Here is a 20,149-nt window from a genome sequence, read left to right on the forward strand (position 1 = left end):
GCCACCGGTCCCGACGATTCCCCCCCCCGATTCCCCCCTGGCACTGGTGGCGAGGCCTGAGCGCCTCCCAGCCACTGGTCCGCCACAGAGTTCCCAGAACGTTCTCTGCGCATGCGCAGGGAACACTCTTACTTTTGGGGGGATTTAAATATCACCTGTACAGTTTTTAAAACGTTTTAGATTTTTCTGCACACCTGGGGACTGCCCCAAGTGTGCAGGAAAATCTCCCTGCCCCCCAGTGCCCCCAATGTGCGGATTTAGATATCCGCACGGAGGGGGCAACTCGGCTATTAGTTATATAGATTTATATACTTCATTATTAAAACCTTCTAAAGTAGTACATCAGAACAATTCTGATAACATGCATAGCCAAATAAACATTTCAAATATGTAATATGCAACTTCAGATAAGCTTTTGATTAACAAAGCTTTTTGCATAAGCAGCAATTAATTTACCTTTGATTATGTTTACAAAAGTTATATGGGGGCACTCATATAAAAGTATTAATTTGAAGGGCTAAGTAGGCGAACATTTGTTGACCAGAAATTGCATTACGATTTTTTCCTTATATGTGTGAAAGTCTGATCAAGTTTGAGAGACAGTTTGGTGTAGTGGTTAGGAGCATGAACTCTAACCTGGGAGAACTGGGTTTGATTCCCCACTCCACATGTAGCTGCTAGTGTGACCTTGGGTCAGTCACAAGTTATTTCAGAGGTATTCTTTCAAGAGCAGTTCGCAAAAGAGCTCTCTCGGCCACACCTACCTCACTTGGTGTCTGTTGTGGGGAGGGGAAGGGAAAGGAGATTGTCAGCCACTCTGAGACTCATTCGGGTATTGAAGGGTGGAGTATAAATCCAATCTCGTCTTCTTCTTTAATAATTGATGTGGTTGGCAATTTGGAGTTTAAGGGGCGTATTTTGTTCATATTCCTGTTTGAGAAACAATAATTCTGAATGTCAACTTGTATACCTTGATATTTTGCATTATTGTGATATTTCTGTGTCTCAGTGATGTACATATTAAATGCATTGGCTGAAAGGCAGTACATAAATATATGCATTGACATTAATGAACTGTAGCACTGAAGCAAAGTATGGTGCATGTGATTTGAAAATCTTAATTTTTTTGTTTTGTTTCTCCCCCCCCCCTTTCTGTAATCCTTTTTATTAGAAAGCAAATCAAAAGGTCTTCAATGGGTGATAGATACAACCATTGCGTATCCTAAAGCTGAACCTCTAGACATTCAGACCTGGATTCTGGGCTACAGGCGACCAACAATTACTCATGTACATTACAGGTAGGAAATGTGCTTTGTTCACAGTTAATGTTGAGACTGCAAAATATTTTAGGTCCCTGCAGTACATTTCAGATACAAGATAGTTGAAATACAATATTCAGAGAACTTTATGCTTCTGAACTGTTAACCTTCTTGAGCAGGCAAATAATATTCAATGGCTATAAAATGTGTTGCTGGAGAAATCTGTATTTTATATTAGGGCCACGGCCATCCAAAGTTCTGTTGAGTTTGGTTGTTGTGCACTATTCACAAGCATTTAATAGGTGCTACATATAAGATCTGTAACATCATGTTGTGAGTGTCTATAACCTTGCATGGCTTGCAAAGGAGAATTTGGCCCTGGAAGAAGACACTGGTTAATGGTGAAATCTAAAAAAGGCTTTTGATCGTTTCTAGCAGCTTTGCTTTGAGTCTTTGCTCTGGACCTTCAGCTGAATTTCCTGTCATGGAGAAAATAACAATGAACTTCTTTGGACTTTCAAATTGCTGTGAGGGTCCCATGTTTTCTGACTATAATGCTACTCCTCTTGTGCACTGGTGCACACGCTATCCAACATCTGATAAACAAAGATGAGGAGGGGCTTTGTCTCTTGTCATAAAGCTTCTCTCCACTTCCCCACCCAACACAATCCATATAGGGCCACACTTTTGAGCCAGCACGCTCTCCAGAGGCTTTGCCTTTAGTGCAGCTCCGTGAGTGATACCTACATATATTACAGCAGCAACAGAGCTCATGAGTTAAGATTAATTGATACTGATATGGCCAGTAGTTCTGTTTCTTTGGCCATAAAATGTCATCTTGCAGCCAGTATGACAGGAGGTCTAGAATACGCAATATCCTTTGTTCATAACTCGGGTCTTTAAAGTGTTTGAAATAACAGTTCATCAAAGATTGGTTATCACTAAATGTCCATTCAGTGACTGAAGCTTTAAACTGTAAACTGCTCTTCCACTGATTTCAGGACTTATGCCCAGCCATTGAAAACCCACTTTTGCATGATCAGGCTCCACATCGCAGTGGCAACAGATGTAAAGGTTTCATCTAAATTTAATGCTTTGGTGTTCACCACCTTCAGGACCCATTTTGGGTAGAAAGGTAGCATATAAAAGTTTTAAATAAATAAAGCTTTTTACTCTGAGTGTGCTATGTTGTTTCCTAGATTGGGTAACAAATTGCATTTTTTGGCTTTATGATGTTCCCGCTGAACATAGCTTCATAGCATGCATTTGGCATGTTTCCAGGCATGTTTCTACTTTGCAAGCACTACAAGACATGTGAAAATGGAATTGCCACATAACATGTGAAATTGTTCTTTGACAATATGTACGTTCTATTGCAAAGAGATTTGTCAGGAAGTTTAATGTTGTAAAAATGTTCTGTTAGTTTCAGAATTAGTGAATGCTCAGACCACTTCAAATGTAGGTGGAGGACAGTGGGCCCAAGCGTACTCTCCAAAGTGATGTACTGCCAAGACTGGCCACTAATCCCTCTCACTTTTCTCTTCTAAGCTGCCTGAAATAGTTCAGGGTGTGATCTGAAAGATACATGCAAGAGAAGCAGTAGTAGTCTTGGTTGTGTCCTGTATTCCATCTTTCTTCTTTTGGAACTATAAACTAATCTGAGAAAGTGCAGAGAAAGAAGGAGTGTGGTTAGCGGAAGATTATTTGACTTAAGGGTTACCAGTTGCATGGCTTTTATCAAAATGGGTCTATGGTAAGGATTTTAAATATCATACAAGGCTTTCAAATACACTGTTTTGTCTGGAGATAAACTTAGTTTTACTGCAAATAACCATTTACAAAATTTATACCTCATCTTTCTGGCCTCATCAGAGCTACCAAGGCAACTGAGTAAAAACATACAAAATAAATAGACATATTGGAAACCATTAAATCAAAAACACATCATTCACACAATTAAAACCATGTTTAAATATACATAAAATACAATAAAATACAAATACATAAAAACAGCAATTAAAAACAGGGCCGGAAGGAGGGATCACTGAGAGAACACATGACAAAACAAAAAAGTCTTCACCTGCTGGTAGAACAAGCAACAGAAGGGGACAGACAAATCTCCCTGGGGAGAGAGTTCTAGAGTTTTGGTGCCACTTTGGCCTATCAGTCGAAGCTGGAGAAAGGCACTCCTGGCCACAGCTGCCACCTGCTTATCCAGCAGTAGGCCTGGGTCCAAGAGCACATCCAGAACAGGTGGCACTTTAAGTTCTAGGTGAGACCTCCTGCTCACCAGTAGCATTTCTGTCTTATCACAATTAAACTTCAGTTTATTAGCCTGCATCCACTCCATTATGCACGAAAAATTTAGAAGGACAAAGTGTGAAGACTTAGATAAAGATTTTAGAGCTGTGGGGCTGCTTTAGAAGCACCCTCATTATGTTCACTTCAAACATACCTTTCCTCAGTTAACCTTTGACAGAAAGGAAGATGTGGAGGACGATGACAATCTGGAGCTCAGCCTTCCAGAGACCATCCATGACCTTTCCAACCTACTGCCCCCCTCCGGCTTTCCTTGCCTAGTCTTGCTCTCTCCCTCTTTTGTGCCTGCTGGGGTGCTGCTATGGTAGTTTCCCAAGTACCTGGGAAATGTGGCATTCCAAGGGCATGTGCCATCTGTGGCCATCGGGAACTGTAGTAATTCTGTGTCCAACCAAATGACAGGGAGGGAGGGATGCCTCCTTTTGCAGCCATCTTGGCCACCAGGTGAATAGGTGAGAGGACCCATCTTTGACTGCAATCCAAGACAGATTAGAGTTGAGGATAAAAAGTGCTTTTATGTTTCAAAACCAGGAAATTAGAAATTTAGGTTTCTTTACTATTTCATAATCTTGTTCAAATGCCTCCCAGGTCCCCCTTGAGAGCCTGTGTTGTATAAAACATTGCAAACTCAGCTGCAGCTTGTTCTGTTACCTAAAACCTTTTCAGCCTAATAAATTACAGTTTAAATAGCACAGCAAAGTATACTAAAGGTAATGATAGCATAACAGCATGAGAAGGACAAATGAAAGGTGCAGTGGCAGACAGAATCCTATTATGAAAGATTTTTGCTTCAGACTGTCTTTTAGAGGCCAAACTCAGCTGGTCACTTCATGTCTTTAACTGGAAGGCCAATGCACAACAGTGTTATATAAGAGAAGCCAAGAGGCACTTACATTAGAGAGTTCCCTAATAAGAGTGGAGAGCAGTTACTTTCTTGACCTTTCAATGTCTTCCGGGCTTACTGAGGATAAAATGTAATAGCAGGGCTGAAAAATGGAGACAGTGATGATGGGAATGTTAGTTTGTTTGGGGGAAGAGTTGTTTAATGAACAAACGACTTAAATCCATTATTTGATGTTTGACATGGTTAGGAAGTTCTTATTATATGAAGCTTCAGTGTCCACATTAGCTTATGTAATTTTTCAACAAAAACTGCACATATAACTAGTTATCCTATTATAACACATGAGGAGAAACATTCCCTTTTGTTGTTTACAGAAGTGTTCCAGTAATAGGTAAAGAGAGTGATACTATTATTTGCTGAATATGAATCCATGTACCACAGGACTCAGTGCTACAGCAATAGAGAAAAAGGATACTGGGGATGTTCCTGCTTCTTGAAACATGAGGGCTGGTGTTCTGCCATCAGGCAAAAATCCTGCCTGGTACAAAAGTACTATGCAACTGTCCATGTTGGGGTAGGAAATGAGTGGTGATGATAGCCGAATTGATTTATTTACAGCAATTGGCAATTTATAAATGAGTCCTTGCCAACTATACCAAGGTCCTGTTCCCACAAGGGTTACCAGAGAAGGATAGAGGCTGTTGTTGATAAAATAAATGTCTTTTACTTAAAGAATAAATCTCATACAAACAATACTGATGTACCCACACATTCAATCACGTTCCTCAGAATTACAGTATTCAAATAAGCACAGTTGCATTAGCAGGTGGGGGTGATGATGGGCAATACTTATCTGTCTCGCAGCTTTGGTTGTTCCAATGAAGAATGGATGGGAAGAAATGGAAACTAAAGGGATTTCACACATGACCAGAACCAGCCAGAACGTGTGGGCAGTGGAGGCAAGGGTTGGGGATAGCAAGTGGGACTTAAGAGGAGTAAAAAGCAGACAGGGGTTGTTGCGGGGCATGCTAGCTGATCAAGTAGGAGGGGCCAGGTGACTGGTTCTCTCCTTTTCTAGTGAGTTCAAGAGATGGGCGGTAACCGTGCCAACCTCTTGGCCCACCTGTTAGTCCGTTCCCAAAAACAATCCTATTGGTTGCCTGTAGGAGTGGGAGGCTACCTATAAGGAGTGGCCAATATTGTAATCTAAAACCTTACTCAAAGGAGGGCATCTGGGCAGGTGTGAAAACCTTGGCGTCAGGATGCTCCATTGTAGTGTTGATGAAGCTGTCCATTATCATTGTGAACCAAATGTCCATTTGGCAGGAAATGCCAAAGCAGGAACAAAGCAGTGATGTGTCATACATGACCACAAATAATTCTGCAATGGGGGCTGTCTCTTCTCAAGCTGTTGTTTCTTACTGCTCACAATAATGGAGGTGTGTGCTTCTTCACCAGGCTGGTAACTGTGTAGCTGAAACCTTATTTACACGTGTAAGGCTTGTGCAGGCACCTTCTATGTGTTACATCACAACAGGTGACTTAAAATGTACAGTTCTCTGAGCCTATGTGTGTGTGTGCACAGTCCATTGTGTGTAGCAATAAATATAGTCCATAAAGCAAAATATCAAGTTCATTCTCTAACAGTGAGGATGTGGAGCTGTGGAGTTTTACAGCAAATTAGACAAGATTTGGGAAGGTCCATAATTCAATTCCCAGCACCTTTTCAGTTACTAAATAGTAGCTAAAGGGGACCTTAACTCTTTGTCCGAACACTGCTTCCTTGACCTCAAGTGGCCTTCCAGAGCTACTGCTTACTGATTTGGTGAACTTACAGCATCTTGGCATATTTTCCACAGTGAGGCAACCAGCCCCTCAGGGCAGCCATTTGAGGTCAGGAAAAAGCATAAGGGAAAGAATTCACCATCATTGCGACTCTGTTTGTACCAGGTAAAATATATGAAAAAATGAGGGAAATTGAAACTATCAACCTTAGAATGAACAAGGGGCAGCTTTTTATTTTCTAGACTTGGAAACCATTTCCTGTCCCTGTACCTAGCAGTATCTAGATAGACTATACAAGCCAGAACACCTGCTTACCCAGAGCAATAGAAAGATTAAAGTGCACGCCATAAGAACAATCTATCTTTCATATTGTTTTTGTATGGCTCAAACTGCATGTTACAATATCTTCTGTGATCACTTTAAAAGTCTTTTTTTTCTTTCCAAATGCAAGTGCTGGTGCAGTTTTTGTTTCCAAATGCAAGTGCTGGTGAGAACAGCATGGAGGGAGAAAAGCTCTAATCCTTTCATTTCCTTCTGTTTTCCTGATGAAAAAGTCACCCCTGAAGGGCCCCTATATTTTCCCCCAGTGGAGCTCTTCTCTATCCCTCATTGTTCTTCCCCTCAAACAGCAACCTCAGTGGAAAGGGGGAGATCACCAAAGGAAAAGTCGCATGTAGTAGGAGGTGCTATCTCAGGAAAAACTAGTTTGCCTCCAAGAGTAAAAGGTCAAGTATTAAGGACTAAAATCAGATATTAATGATCAAAGGATTAAGGACTAAATCTGGATATTGAGTCAACTTTTTTAACTTCAGTGAATTGTTCAGCAGTGTATCATAATTACATATAATAACAGTATACAAAATTAGCCACATGTCATTTAAACAATTGTGAATCTAGTTCTCAATGACCCCAGCACACAAATCAAAATTCCACAGAATGCAGCCCCCCAATGGCTAGACTAAATGCCTTTGGAAACCTTGGGAAAACCAGGGTGGCAGAAAAATCTGAAAACTAATGGAGGGTGGGGGATTAAAACCAAAAAGTAAAAAGTGATGTCTGTATGTGCACAGACATTGTGAGGGGAGGGGAAAGGATGTTCAGGTACTATAGCAACCCAAAATGGTTGTGAAGCCCCTACCAGGAAGTGATGTGGAATCTGGGGGGGAGGTCATGGGGCTCAAGGTGTGGAGGGAAGGAGGGGATAGGAAGGAAAATGGCAGCAGGGTAGGGAAGAACCATGCAAAAAGGATTTCCTCATAAGATAAACATTGGCAAAGGGGAGGGAGGAGGAAAGTATATGACCGGGAGGGCTGAGGGGATAAAGAAGGAGGAGGAGAAGCAGGGGCCAGTGGGGAAGATATAAGTAACATATCCTTCAAATTATCTCAAGTTTCTTTCTCTAATCAGAATCTATTTCTGAAAGATGAATACATTCTGCGCCTGAATTTTCAGAGATCTGAAGATTTGCTCACATTTGAAAGCAAGCTGCTTGTTCTGTTTCATGGTAGCTTGTTTCATGACTTGGTGTGTGTGTGTGTGTGTGTGTGTGTGTGTGTGTTTCCAAATATAGACCAGTTTCCTTCATGTGCTCCAGGAGATGGAGGAATCTGTAGGCAAGAGAATTTGAGAGATCTTCGACGTGGTCTCTGTGCTTCACACCAATGGGATCTAGTGCGCACATGCTGGATCGATCGGTGCTGTGGCAAGCTCTTTTAACGGATTTTCGCGCCCAGTCCCTCGGGCATGCGCAGGAACCCCACCGCGCATGCCCAGAGGGGTGGGTGCAGACATCCCGCCAGTTCTTTCTTACCGCCGCGTTGGAAAGACTTCTTTCGTAGTCGGTCTGATAGGTTCGCTGTTCGCTTTTGCTTTGTAGCTCTCGGCTTTTAGGAATTATTTCAGTTCTTTATTTTATCCTTTTTAGTGATTTCTTCTTCAAAAAAAAACTTTTAAAAAACTTTTATTTTCTCCTGAGGGGAATTTACCTCAGGCCTTCAGGCCACCCCCGCCCCCCAACCATTTTTCTCCACTTCTCTTCTTATGGAGAAGAAGTAGGGATTTTTCAATAGATGCAGACGTTGTGGTAGTAAACCTGCTCCTCCCGACTGTCATACCCTCTGCTCCTAAATCACCAAATGGGTGCAGAGTTTCCCCCCGCTCCTTCGACTTAGTCGGCATCGACAGTATCCGAAGCTCCCGACATCGATCCACGTCAGCACCGATACACTGCATGTGATACACAGCGTCACTCTCCACGTCTGCATACTCAATCCATCGGTATCGACAGCCGACATTACAGGGACATGTCTCACAGACAAGCTACTGCCTTGCCTCCCAGACATCTGAGGTCAAGAAGCCGCTCCCCCAGAGTCTTCCTACCTCCCCCACCACCGATGTCGTGGGATCAACGACAGTTGAGGTACCTCTATGGGGCTTACCCACCGTCCATGCCGTGGTTGACTCCAGCGAGCTATTCTGATTGAGATCGCTATTCGTCCCACTCTGTTCACAGATCCCCACACAAGTTGAGACCTTCAGCATCTCTGTCGCGCTCTCCTATAGACGATCCGTCCCACCGTGCTCTGGAACCAAGTTGTCCACTCAATCCTCCGGTCACTACAAACCCTGTCGTTCCTGTCGCGAAACCAGGACCTTCTCAACAGGACACTTCGGTCCACACACAACAAGAATCCTCTGACTTTATGGAAGAGGACTCAGATTCGGAGGCTTCTGAGGCTCATACCTCTCCTGGCCATACCTCTCCCAACCAAGATGTTGCAGAGGACTTACCTGTTTCTCCATCGGACAACCTTACCTCCTACACTGATTTAGTCAAGAGAATGGCCCACTCTCTAGGTCTTTCTGTCGTCCAGCAACACCTGCAGGCGACAGATTCTGTTTACAACATAGTTCAGTTCGATACCTCATCCACCTTGGCATTGCCTATGTCCTCAGTACTACTGCAGGCAGCAAAATCACCATGGCTAAAGCCTTCGTCTGCTCCTGTGTCTACAAGAAAATTAGATCACATGTACAGAGTCCAAGAGTCGGATGCCGAATTCCTCTTCTCTCACCCACAGCCTAACTCAATGGTGGTAACATCCTCCTCCAAATCTAAAAGAACCCATTCCATTCTTCGGATAAGGAGGGTAAGAAATTGGATGCCTTGGGTAGGCGCTTCTACTCCACAGGAGCGTTAGCAGTCAAGGCCTGTATGAACCGATATCAGTATACTCTCTGGGAACGGTTCTCTGATCTTCTCACCCATCTCCCAGACGACAAACTTCAGGAGGCCAGAGTCATCCAAAAAGAGGGCATGGTGTTGGCAAAACAGCAGCTCAACACGACCAAACATGTCCTCGAGGCATCTTCGCGAACGATGGCTTCGGCAATAGTTCTCTGAAGACATTCCTGGCTCCGCAACACTAACCTCCTGTTAGACACCAGGTCTTACGTGGAATACCTTCCCTTCGATGGCCAGGGTCTCTTTAATGCCACTACTGATTCTACTCTGCAGGAGTTAGATAAGAGTATAAAGGCATCTCGAGCTCTAGGAGTATCGTCCTCTGCAAGACCACAACACCGTCCTCGCACCTGGTCAAGATCCTGGCAGAGACGTACCCCAACTCATCAATCTCCAGAAACACGGTGGAGACCGAGAGCGTCCTCCGGAGGCCAAAAACCTGCCTACCAGAAACCAAAATTTGTCCCTTTGAATATCCTCCAGGGAGCGCCCTTCCACCCTCCGTCACCCGAGGTCACCATTACGACGGATGCTTCCGTGACAGGATGGGGTGCACACTCCATGGGCCTCTTGCTTGGAGACAAATGGGACGCACAGATGAGGAAGCGTCACATAAACTTCCTAGAACTGCTGGCTATATTTATTTATTTATTTATCCTTGGTCTATGGGACTCCTTTACCTGTTCCCCTTCTTACCTCAGCTTCTGAGAGTGGTCCACAAGATTCTCAAAGACAACGCGGTCTGTATCTTGATAACACCATGGTGGCCAAGACAACCTTGGTTTTCAGCAGTCCTCGAGCTATCACAGGGAACTTACCATCAATTCCCTCCAGCTCCGGACCTCCTCCTCCTCTCCGACTCCCCCGTCCTACATCACAACATACCACAGCTGAAATTGACAGCATGGAGGATAATAACATCGGCTTCTCCACCCGTGTAAGGAATGTACTGTTGAATTCCAGGAAATCCACTACGCAGAGGTCCTACGAATATAAATGGCATAGGTTCTGTTCTTCGCTTGGAGATGATGCCCCTCGAGCCACCTCTGTGGGTCTCGAACGAGTCTTCCAATTCCTCCTCACCCTAGCTGACTCTGGACTTTCCCATTCATCGTTATGAGTTTATTTGGCCGCTCTTTCGGCCTACCATGTTCCAGTCGACGGATGCACTTTGTTTTCTCATCCGATTTCTAAACGGTTTTTAAAAGGTTTGTTACACCTCTACCCTCCTGTCAAGGCTCCTTGGGACCTTCCCCTTGTTCTCCGCCAGCTTACACGGAAGCCATTTGAGCCGCTTGCAACATGCAATCTCAAACTCCTGGCATGGAAGACAGCCTTTCTAATTGCCATTACCTTGGCTAGGCGAGTGGGAGAACTGTTGGCCTTCCGCCACAATACCCCTTTCCTATCATTCCTGCCAGACTGAGTCAGCCTCGTCCCGGACGTCTCCTTCCTCTCAAAGGTGGTGTCAGAGTTCCACCTGCAGGCGGAGGTCTTCCTCACTAACTTCTTCCCAAATCCAACATCAGCGGAAGAAAAGTTGATCCACACTCTAGACGTGAAATGTACTCTCCTGTTTTACGTCAACAGAACACTCCCAACTAGACAAGACTCACAACTATTTGTCTTGTACGCTCCGGCACGGCTGGGTACTCGCATCACGGCACGTCGTCTGTCGAGATGTAGGTCTGATCCATCTATGCTACCAGATCGCCAAACAGCCATTGCCTGGCCCGATCAGGGCTCATTCTACCAGGGCTGTCGCGACTTCCACTGCTTTCGTTCACGGAGTACCACTGCTGGACATTTGCAAAGCTGCTACCTGGTCTATGCCTAACACCTTCATCAGGCACTACACCTTAGATGTCTGAAAGAACTCTAATACCAACATGGGACGTCGCATTATCTTTGGCTACACAGTCATAGCCCTGCCAGCACCCTCCTCCAGGTAGTCTACTGCTCACTAATCTCCCATTGGTGTGAAGCACAGAGACCACGTCGAAGATAAACAGGTTGCTTACCAGTAACTGGTGATCTTCGAGTGGTCATCTGTGCATTCACACCACCTGCCCTCCTTCTCCTCTGCTGTCAGCTTCTACATTTTTGAATAGGGGTAGATTTGCAGCGGTTTGTAGGAACTGGCGGGATGTCTGCGCCCACCCCTCTGGGCATGCGCGGTGGGGTTCCTGCGCATGCCCGAGGGACTGGGCGCGAAAATCCGTTAAAAGAGCTTGCTACAGCACCGATCGATCCAGCGCGTGCACACTAGATCCCATTAGTGTGAATGCACAGATGACCACTCGAAGATCACCAGTTACTGGTAAGCAACCTGTTTTTACCTACAGTATATAGAAATTGCAGTTACCAAACTGTAGATAGTTTGATGTGGTTTTTTAAAAAGCATTTTGAAGACCTTTTTGAAGGCACAATGTTTTTTAAAACTTGTATTGAAAAGGACTTTGTTCAGTTTAAAAGAGAAAATCTTTTATAAGAGAGTTTTCTTTTTTACTCTCCCCAAAATTTGTTTTTCTACTGAAAAAATTGACAGTCCTCAGAAAAAAAGTGTTGCTTGCCAATTTTTCTAGGGTTTCTAAAATTATTTTTAGGACTTTGTTGCCCTGCTGTGAAGATGTGATCACAGATCTTCCAGCATCTCATTTTGTTTGCTTGTTTTATTTACTTCATTTATATCCTTCCTTTCTAACTGGTTAACAAACAAATTTCATATCTAGCTTTAGATTTTGGCTTGAGGAACCAAAATTAACCTTAGTGTGGTGGCACAGGTTCAGACCACGGATAACTATGGTTAGTTTAATTAAACTGTGGTTTTAAAATTGCATCCACACCGTCACTAGTAGGTTTTCATTAAATCCTGGGTCTTCCACAGGTGCTTTTGGCACACTGCCATACAGTGTATAATCCAGTAGGTAGGACTCTGAAGAGAGGTAGCTTAAAAAACATGAAAATAAAACCTATTCTGTTGAGAGACATTTTCAGTAACAGGCTTACCCTACTCAAATAGAACAGGATCATAAAAAGGGATGATAAAATTCCAAAGAATCATTCAATACATTTAAATTTAATCATTTACATTTAGTGACCCTGAGGTAAGGAAATATTTATGAGATGATGATGATACTTTTCACCTCTTCCTCAGGTCACACATACTGCCTCTTTGTGAGCTCATGCTGCTGAAAGAATAGGAGGAGGAGGGTTTTTCCCCCCTAATAAGAACTGGTGTAGAGGATGATGGCAAGTCTCCACCAGTATGTGAAATTCAATGGTATGGGGGCCAGAAGCATATTTCGCAGCACAACCTGTCCCCTTGTAGAATGTCTACAACTTCATCTAAATTAGGTAGACTAGAAGAGGTGGATGAAACTTCTCCTTGGACCCAATCTGCTCTGCAGGTTTACCTGTGTAGTCAGTGAAGTGTCAAAATGTGGTTATGTCAATGACTTTCTAGAAAAGGTTTTTAAAAAATAATTAGCCAATTGACCTCCGAAGTGCTCGCTTCAACTTGCCTGAATGGTAAATGAAAGAGGAAAGTTTCAGCCTTTCTTCCCGGGGGGGGGGGGGGGGGGATGCAAAGTGGCTTACGTCATTCCCTCTCCCCCCGTTTTATTCTAATAATTCTGTGAGGTAGATTGGCCCAAGCTGCCATGGTAGAATGGGGGCTGGAAATGAGTCTCCAGATTCTAGTCTGACAGTATCTGCTACAGTTTGGCCCTTTTTGAACCCAGTGTTTGAAGGGTATTGCATGTGAGTCTGGAGAACTGGACTAGAGTCTCATATCCTGAATTCTTGCACATAGTGCATACTGTTCATACTCAGAAGTATGATGCCCTGAAGTTTAAGTAGCTTTCATGATCTTTGCGTACTGTGTGTAAAAGGTAAAGGTTCCCTTGCTCGAAAGCCAGTCGAATCCGACTCTAGGGTTGCGGTGCTCATCTCCGTTTCAAAGCCGAAGAGCCAGCGCTGTCCGAAGACGTTTCTGTGGTCATGTGGCCGGCATGACTAAACACCAAGGCGCACGGAACGCTGTTACCTTCCCACCGAAGTGGTCCCTATTTATCTACTTGCAATTTCTTGCTTTCAAACTGCTAGGTTGGCAGGAGCTGGAACTAGAGACAGGAGCTCACCCTGTCTTGCGGCACCCGGGTCTTGAACCGCTGAACTACTGACCTTCCACAGCCTGCAGTTCAGCGTCTTAACCACTTGAGCCACCGCAGCTGTGTAGGCTTCTGTAAAATTAAGGACAGCAATGAGCAAAATGCAGCCAGGAAGTCAAACTCATTGAGGTTGTTGTAGTTCAAGAAAAATAAATGTTTGTTCTAGTTTTGAGTTCAGGTTTAGTTTGACACAAACCCAAATTGAAAGCGAGATGGAGCTTTTTACATTTTTCCTCAGTGGGAACAAACCATGAAGCGTTATTTGAAGATTCAGCTTAAATCAGTTTTAATCCCCTGTGTGCAGCATGGCATATTAGAAATATTTAGCTGCTTCCATATATTTACTGTTATAAGCAAGTCCTGTGACAAAACAGATGGAACAGAAGAATCTTCCCAACCATTTTATCATTTTTAATGCTGCCTGAAAATAATTCACACAAGACTTTCGAAAATAGAACAAATAAATACTGGTGTGCATGCCAACTCCTATTCCAATAGTTCAGAGTGGAAGAAGTCTTTCTAGACTCACATTAAGGGAAGCTAATAATTAAGAAAGGGAAGCTAATTTCTTAAGCCTAATAGTTGTTTTTTTTTTGGTAAACAAAATTTTTATTTTCATTCTTTGAGAAATCATACAGTCCATAATTTTCGTTACATCTTATTCACCCTATTCCCAATACCCCCCCCTCGACTTCCCGCAATGCTTTCCCCCTTTTTTCACATTTTTCAGTATAACAGTAAATGTTTTCATTTTTCTTAACATTAAGATCTTTAGATAACATTCATTTGATTTAATATCTTAAGCCTAATAGTTTGACCTTTATTTAAAACAGGATTTTTCCAATTAAAGATGTACCTATGGAGCCTGAAGCACTCGCTGCTTGGTTATATCAACGGTTCATTGAAAAGGAGGATCTCTTGTCACACTTTTACAAAACAGGTGAAACTTTCATTTTTTTAATGTTCAGTGCTTTGGAAGCGTTTTCCCATTTAATGTTTCAGTTATTTATAGTTCCTTATGCAGGGTTAAGCCATCTGTAATAGATTCATGTGTCATTACTCCAAATGGGTACCCACGTTAGTCTGTTGCAGTAAAAACAAGCAGGAGTCTTGTGTCACCTCAAAAACGACCTAAACTTTATTTAAGCATAAATTTTCATGAAACAGACGCCACTTCTTCAGGTGCCTGGTGTGTGTAATCATTATGCAGGCACCCTTATGACCAAAGTTACAAACGGGGAGGGAGAAGGGAGAGGGAAATCTGTTGTAAATCATGTTGTAATATATTCAAGTATGAGTCCCTATCAAAGGGATAGGAACACACGTACTGTTATTCCTCATAAGAGATGCGGAGAGTTCTATTAAGTCCTATCCTTTCATGGGGTACAGAGTGAGATCCAGCAGCAACAAAAACATTTGTTCCGGGTGAGTGAGGACAAACTGGCCGAACAAGACAAATATGCGCTCAAAAATAGTCAGTGAAAGTTCAGGGAGAAAAATGTCCTCAGAATTCAAATCTCATCTAGAACAGTACAGAGACCAACGCTGTGGCTCAGCAGAACTAGCCAATACCTGTGAGAGGACTAGGGAGTCACAAGTCTAGCCATGATATTCAATACTCAGGTCTTTCTCTTCTAAATCTCCCCCTCCTCCCCTTTGTAACTTTGGTGATGAAGGTGTCTACAGATGCATGGGACGTATAAACATTTTGCAAAGCTACAGCATGCCTCTGCCGGGAGAAGAAAACAGCCCTTTAAAGAGGCAAAGCGGGTGTGATTTAGCTCTGCCGCTTTGGAGGCAGCGCTTAGCTCTCCTCTCCTCCCCATAGTGGCAGCAGGTAAAGTGTTCATATGGGTGCTCTGACTGCAGCTGACCCACACTTACCCTTTTGAACTGGATCAAAGAACGTTTTCCTTTAAAGGTGACAACCTCAGGAAGCCCACAAGTTCTACTCAGAATGAAATGTTGTCATGTTCACACTCCCATAAAAATCAAGTGTTTCCTGAGTTCCATGCAAGGGGGGGGGGGGAGCCCATGTGGAAGCAGCCTGTTAGTCTATCACTAAACAGCACCATAATAAGCTTGTCTCAGAGGCTAGTTTCAGACAGTGTGGGTCAAAATCTGGAACAGATAAATAGCAGGAGTGCCTTTTCCCATATTAACTGGGGGTCTGGTGACATTTAAACAAGTCACCTTTATCATCAGTCACAAACTGAAAATAATCTATGATTTATGGTAAAGCAGAGGAAAATTTCTCAGCAGTGCATGTGACTTCTGCCTAACTCCTGGCTATTGTTGTTTCTAAGAAACTGTTTTTAATAGTTTACAAATCACACTGTGTGGGCCTAACAGATTTAGCCCTTATTCTGTTAAAAGGTAGAATGATTAGCTTTTCTACAGAGAAATCTGATGTCATCTGCTACAGACAGTTCCTGTACAGATAATTAGCTTTACCTAATTACCACATATACCACTTATAAGGTATTTTATGTAAGTGTGCCAACCACTCGTGCAGTCATATGCCTATAATGTGCATGTGTATGATTTAATTTGGCATTTGCCCACGTAAGGGATTATGCGTCCCTCTTAATTAAGCTAACTCTTGACAGCTGAATGTAAGGTGAGACATATTTTATTGTGCATTTGGTTCTCATGAGTGTCTCTTTTCCAGTAGAGACAGAAGTGCCTTCTAGGTCCTTTGGAATTGCCCTCCTTTTGGAGGAGGAGGCAGGGCCAGCTTGCAAACGTAGTCTCCTTCACTGGCAAAGGGTTCTTTCTCCCAGACTAGCTCTGCTTCATGTCAGGGGGACCAGAGTTTAGGTTGCTACTCTTTAAATGTTGCCATTAACTAGCTTGAAGCTTAGGGAAGCTCTTTTAAAAATGGCAATTAGAGATAATGATGTCATCACAGAAGGTGGTCTAGTGGGCACACTGCCCCACAGAACCTCTTCAGATCTTGTTCCTCTTCGAGCCAAGGGCCAAGTTGTAAGTTGAAGCCCGAGCAGGCCTGGTGATTGGATGAGAGCTGCAGTACTGAACCCCACCAGGATAATCACCATGACAGATGCATGTATCCTGGCTGTGGGGGCACACATACAGGAACAAGTGGCTCATGGCATATGGTTATGTAGATTTTTGAAAAGACTAGCCTTTCTAAAACCCTTCACAGTATACGGCTTTCCCAGGTAGAACCTAAACTGTTTTTGATACCACTACTTGATCAGCATTTCATTAACATAAAGATATAGAAAGACTTGCGTAAGTCGCTATAGTTAAGCATAACCAAGTTTTTTTTACTTAACTAGAGTTTTTTTAAATAAATTTCAGATTTGGGGAAAGTAGGAAATTGAACAAACTTTTATTTTAGTCAGTTTTGGTGTAAAAAATGGGTTAAGGCATGAGTGCAGAATTCATTCTAGGGAGAGAAAGGATTGTGGGATTAATCCCATGATCAGCTCTGGATCTTGTAACCACCATTTGAAAAAAGCAAATGTCTGTGCCACCACAAATCCTTATTACAGCCATGATAAGTGTATACTCTGAAAAGTAAGCTTGAATGTGCAACTGACAAGTTTTACTACTTTTCTTTCAGGAGCATTCCCTCCACTGCGGGGACAGACAAAAGCTGTTTCCCAAGAAATGAACCTTAGCAATCTGTGGCTAGTTCTCATACAGTCCTTTGCATTTTTGTCAGGTGGTATGTGGTACTGCATTCTTCAGTATTTTTATCAATGCCTGTTTTAAAAGGGACCTGAGGACACAATGAGGAACCAGGTACTTTTACAGAGCGCATCATGTTATGTGTGCAAATGTGAATGTACTAGGAAGGAACATACTGGATGGACTTTCTCCCCTTCTTTGATGGATTTTAAACTTCACTAGAAGTGAGAATCAGTAACATAGCAACCTAATGATGTATTTTAAGAACTGTCCATATTTTTAAATGGTGTGTGTCCCCCGTGTCCCCCCCCCATGCACACCCATCAGCAAATTCGGCATTTGAACAGGAGACACAGTTATACAACCACCATGGGTGAACATCTGCAGCAAGAATGCTTTCACCACAGGTAGTATCCAGCATTGTAGTTAAAACTTGGAGTCTTCAGCAACTTTCTCTTCTGTAGTCTGTACTGCAAGTCTTGTGATAGAGATCCCTCATCTGCACAAACTCAAATTGTACTGTGATTAATCATTCTGGATCAGTTTATCCTATTCTGCAAACCTGGTTATGGTACTGTGACTGCCCCATGTTACCCGTTAAGTAAGAGCGCTTTTTTTTTTTTTTTTTTTTTGGGAAAACAATATCTATGTGAGATCTTGTATTAAACATAGAAAAGGAAAACTATTCTGCACAAAGGCATTGCAGTGTCAGGAAGTATTGAAAAAAATGTGCATACCTCATAGAGCCATTTATTTCTGCCCTCTTTTTTCTGACTTGAAATCTCTTGCAAGTATCCCTGCTGTAAGGGTACTTCAAAAATGGCACATCAGTTTCCCATTTTGGTTTTAGAATGCATTTCATAAATTGATCATCATTTTTGCAAAATGCACTTTTGAAAATGCAATTCAGTGAAGGAAATGCACATAGCTTGACAAAAAATTAGTTGTTCCTAAGAGGTTGGATTCTTGAGGGCTGTTAAGAAGTTATGAAAGGTCTGTGAGTTTTCAATGCTTAAGTGTACGAGTTGCCACACTCTAGCCAAAGTGGTTTTTTAAACCTTCCAGAGGCCTTCATTTCCATTTGACACAATAGCACTAGAAACATCTGTGAGAAGGTTTACATGTATAAATGCCAAGCACCTCAGTACTTTGTTAATAGGAAAAAGAAAAGGAAGTTAACATAGTTCCAAAACAGAATGATAGTCACTGGAATAAAATAATAGGAAAGTATTTTGATATCCAGAGCTATGGTAAAAACTACCTTTGAAGGGCATTACTGAGTCTGCCACTTTGTTGAAAAATGTCACTGTTATAGAAAGGAAATTTAGCTAAAGAGGCAGACATATCATTAAAACAGGGTTTCAGTTGATAATGTTACCGTTCATAATGGTCTTGGAGAAAAGCCTTCTCTATGTGTTATCTATCAGTCTTGGAATGTTTGGCATTATGTCTATGTGACTACATAAAGAGATATATAAAAGAAACCATTCCTAGAAAACAGTTACTAATTTACACGTACAGACCTGTAGAGTGAACTTTAATGACAGAATGTTGTCTTTTATGGACTGTATTATTTCTAAGAGCAAAGCAAAGCCAACAGTAGTTGTCTGTGCTGAATTTGCAGTATATATTCTCCTGGGTTTCCCCCCACAAATCACATGAGAACCAGTTTTGGTGAGTAGTATATAAAATAAAAATATAAAACCACAGCATCATATTTTTCTCTTGTTTGAAGAGGGGAGGAGGGGCAATCAAAAGATGTAAACTTCCCCTAGTTATGTGTGTCAAATATATCAGTTAAATATGCCAAACAGTGATCTTTACTCATGAAATTCATTACAGCATGGATTATAGCAATGGTGCGTTCTAGAAGATGCAGTGATATATATACAGCAGTGATTAGTATGATACCATTATGGATGAAAGTCAGAGAGTGGCATTAATGCCTATCGTTTAACCTTGGACATAAAATACATGTTTTTAAATGAAGTTTTTTTGTCACATGGACAGCTTAGTATCAGCATAAGAATAAAATCCATTTTGAGCAAGATCTTTCCTGCAAAAGGAAGCTATTTGGAGGGGTCAAGGTTTTTTCCCATTTCATTATCTTTGCCTTGTTGATCCATATAGCTAAAGCATTTCAATGTGCCACATTGCAGGAAATTGTTGAGGAGTTCATTCCCCGTCTCTTGATCTATATAGCTATAAATCAGAGTTCCACTCTGGGAGACAAGCATCACGGACCAGGATGCAAAGCATCAGCTGTTGTAACTGTGTCCTATTTTGGAAAGGACAAGATTCTAAAAGGAAGGTGTTTCTAAAAGTGAATAGTAAATGTCTACATATGCATTGTACTGGTTTCTGAACGAACACCAGTCACCTGCAAGAATACAGGTTCTTCCCCCTGCCCCCCAGCATATTTTTAACAGGTATGCTTAACAGGCCTAGTACAATACTATAGATACTGAGTTGCTGGCTAATGAAACAAAAGTGGATGGTCATATCAGCTCAGCATTACCAGACATTCTACCTAAATTTGCTCCTTTCCACATGACAGAATGTCACTGTTTAAGGCACTGATGGCATTTGAATAGGTAATATTTCCCTGATCCCAATTGCATTTGTGTGAAGGTGTGTCCTATTCCTTTTGTGAAACTCTCTACCAAGTAGCATGTTTGGATATAAGCAGCAGTAAATTGATTATATTTTTGTACTGTCTATACTGGAAAATGTGAAGAACTTTAGGTCATAATGTCTGCTTATGGATATCAGGATATTGCTATTAAGAATTCTGAAATAAAATGCACTATTTCATCACGAACTTGGACTACTATCATCAGACTGCCTACTTAGTCCACAGTAGCCC

At 42.3% G+C, this 20,149-nt stretch overlaps 1 protein-coding gene across 1 annotated transcript in view; it reads left to right on the forward strand.

Moving 5' to 3' along the window:
* Nucleotides 1-20,091, forward strand: part of LPGAT1 (lysophosphatidylglycerol acyltransferase 1) — a 118,618-nt gene extending 98,527 nt beyond the window's left edge. The window contains exons 6-8 of the mRNA XM_015427623.1: nucleotides 1,172-1,298; nucleotides 14,457-14,563; nucleotides 17,216-20,091. Coding sequence (XP_015283109.1) covers nucleotides 1,172-1,298; nucleotides 14,457-14,563; nucleotides 17,216-17,367 — 386 coding nt within the window. The 3' untranslated portion in view covers nucleotides 17,368-20,091. The remainder of the gene's footprint in view (nucleotides 1-1,171; nucleotides 1,299-14,456; nucleotides 14,564-17,215) is intronic.
* Nucleotides 20,092-20,149: the final 58 nt, after the last annotated feature.

This window comes from Gekko japonicus, unplaced genomic scaffold, assembly GCF_001447785.1.
Source record: "Gekko japonicus isolate JY-2015 unplaced genomic scaffold, Gekko_japonicus_V1.1 scaffold45, whole genome shotgun sequence".
Lineage (NCBI taxonomy): Eukaryota > Metazoa > Chordata > Lepidosauria > Squamata > Gekkonidae > Gekko > Gekko japonicus.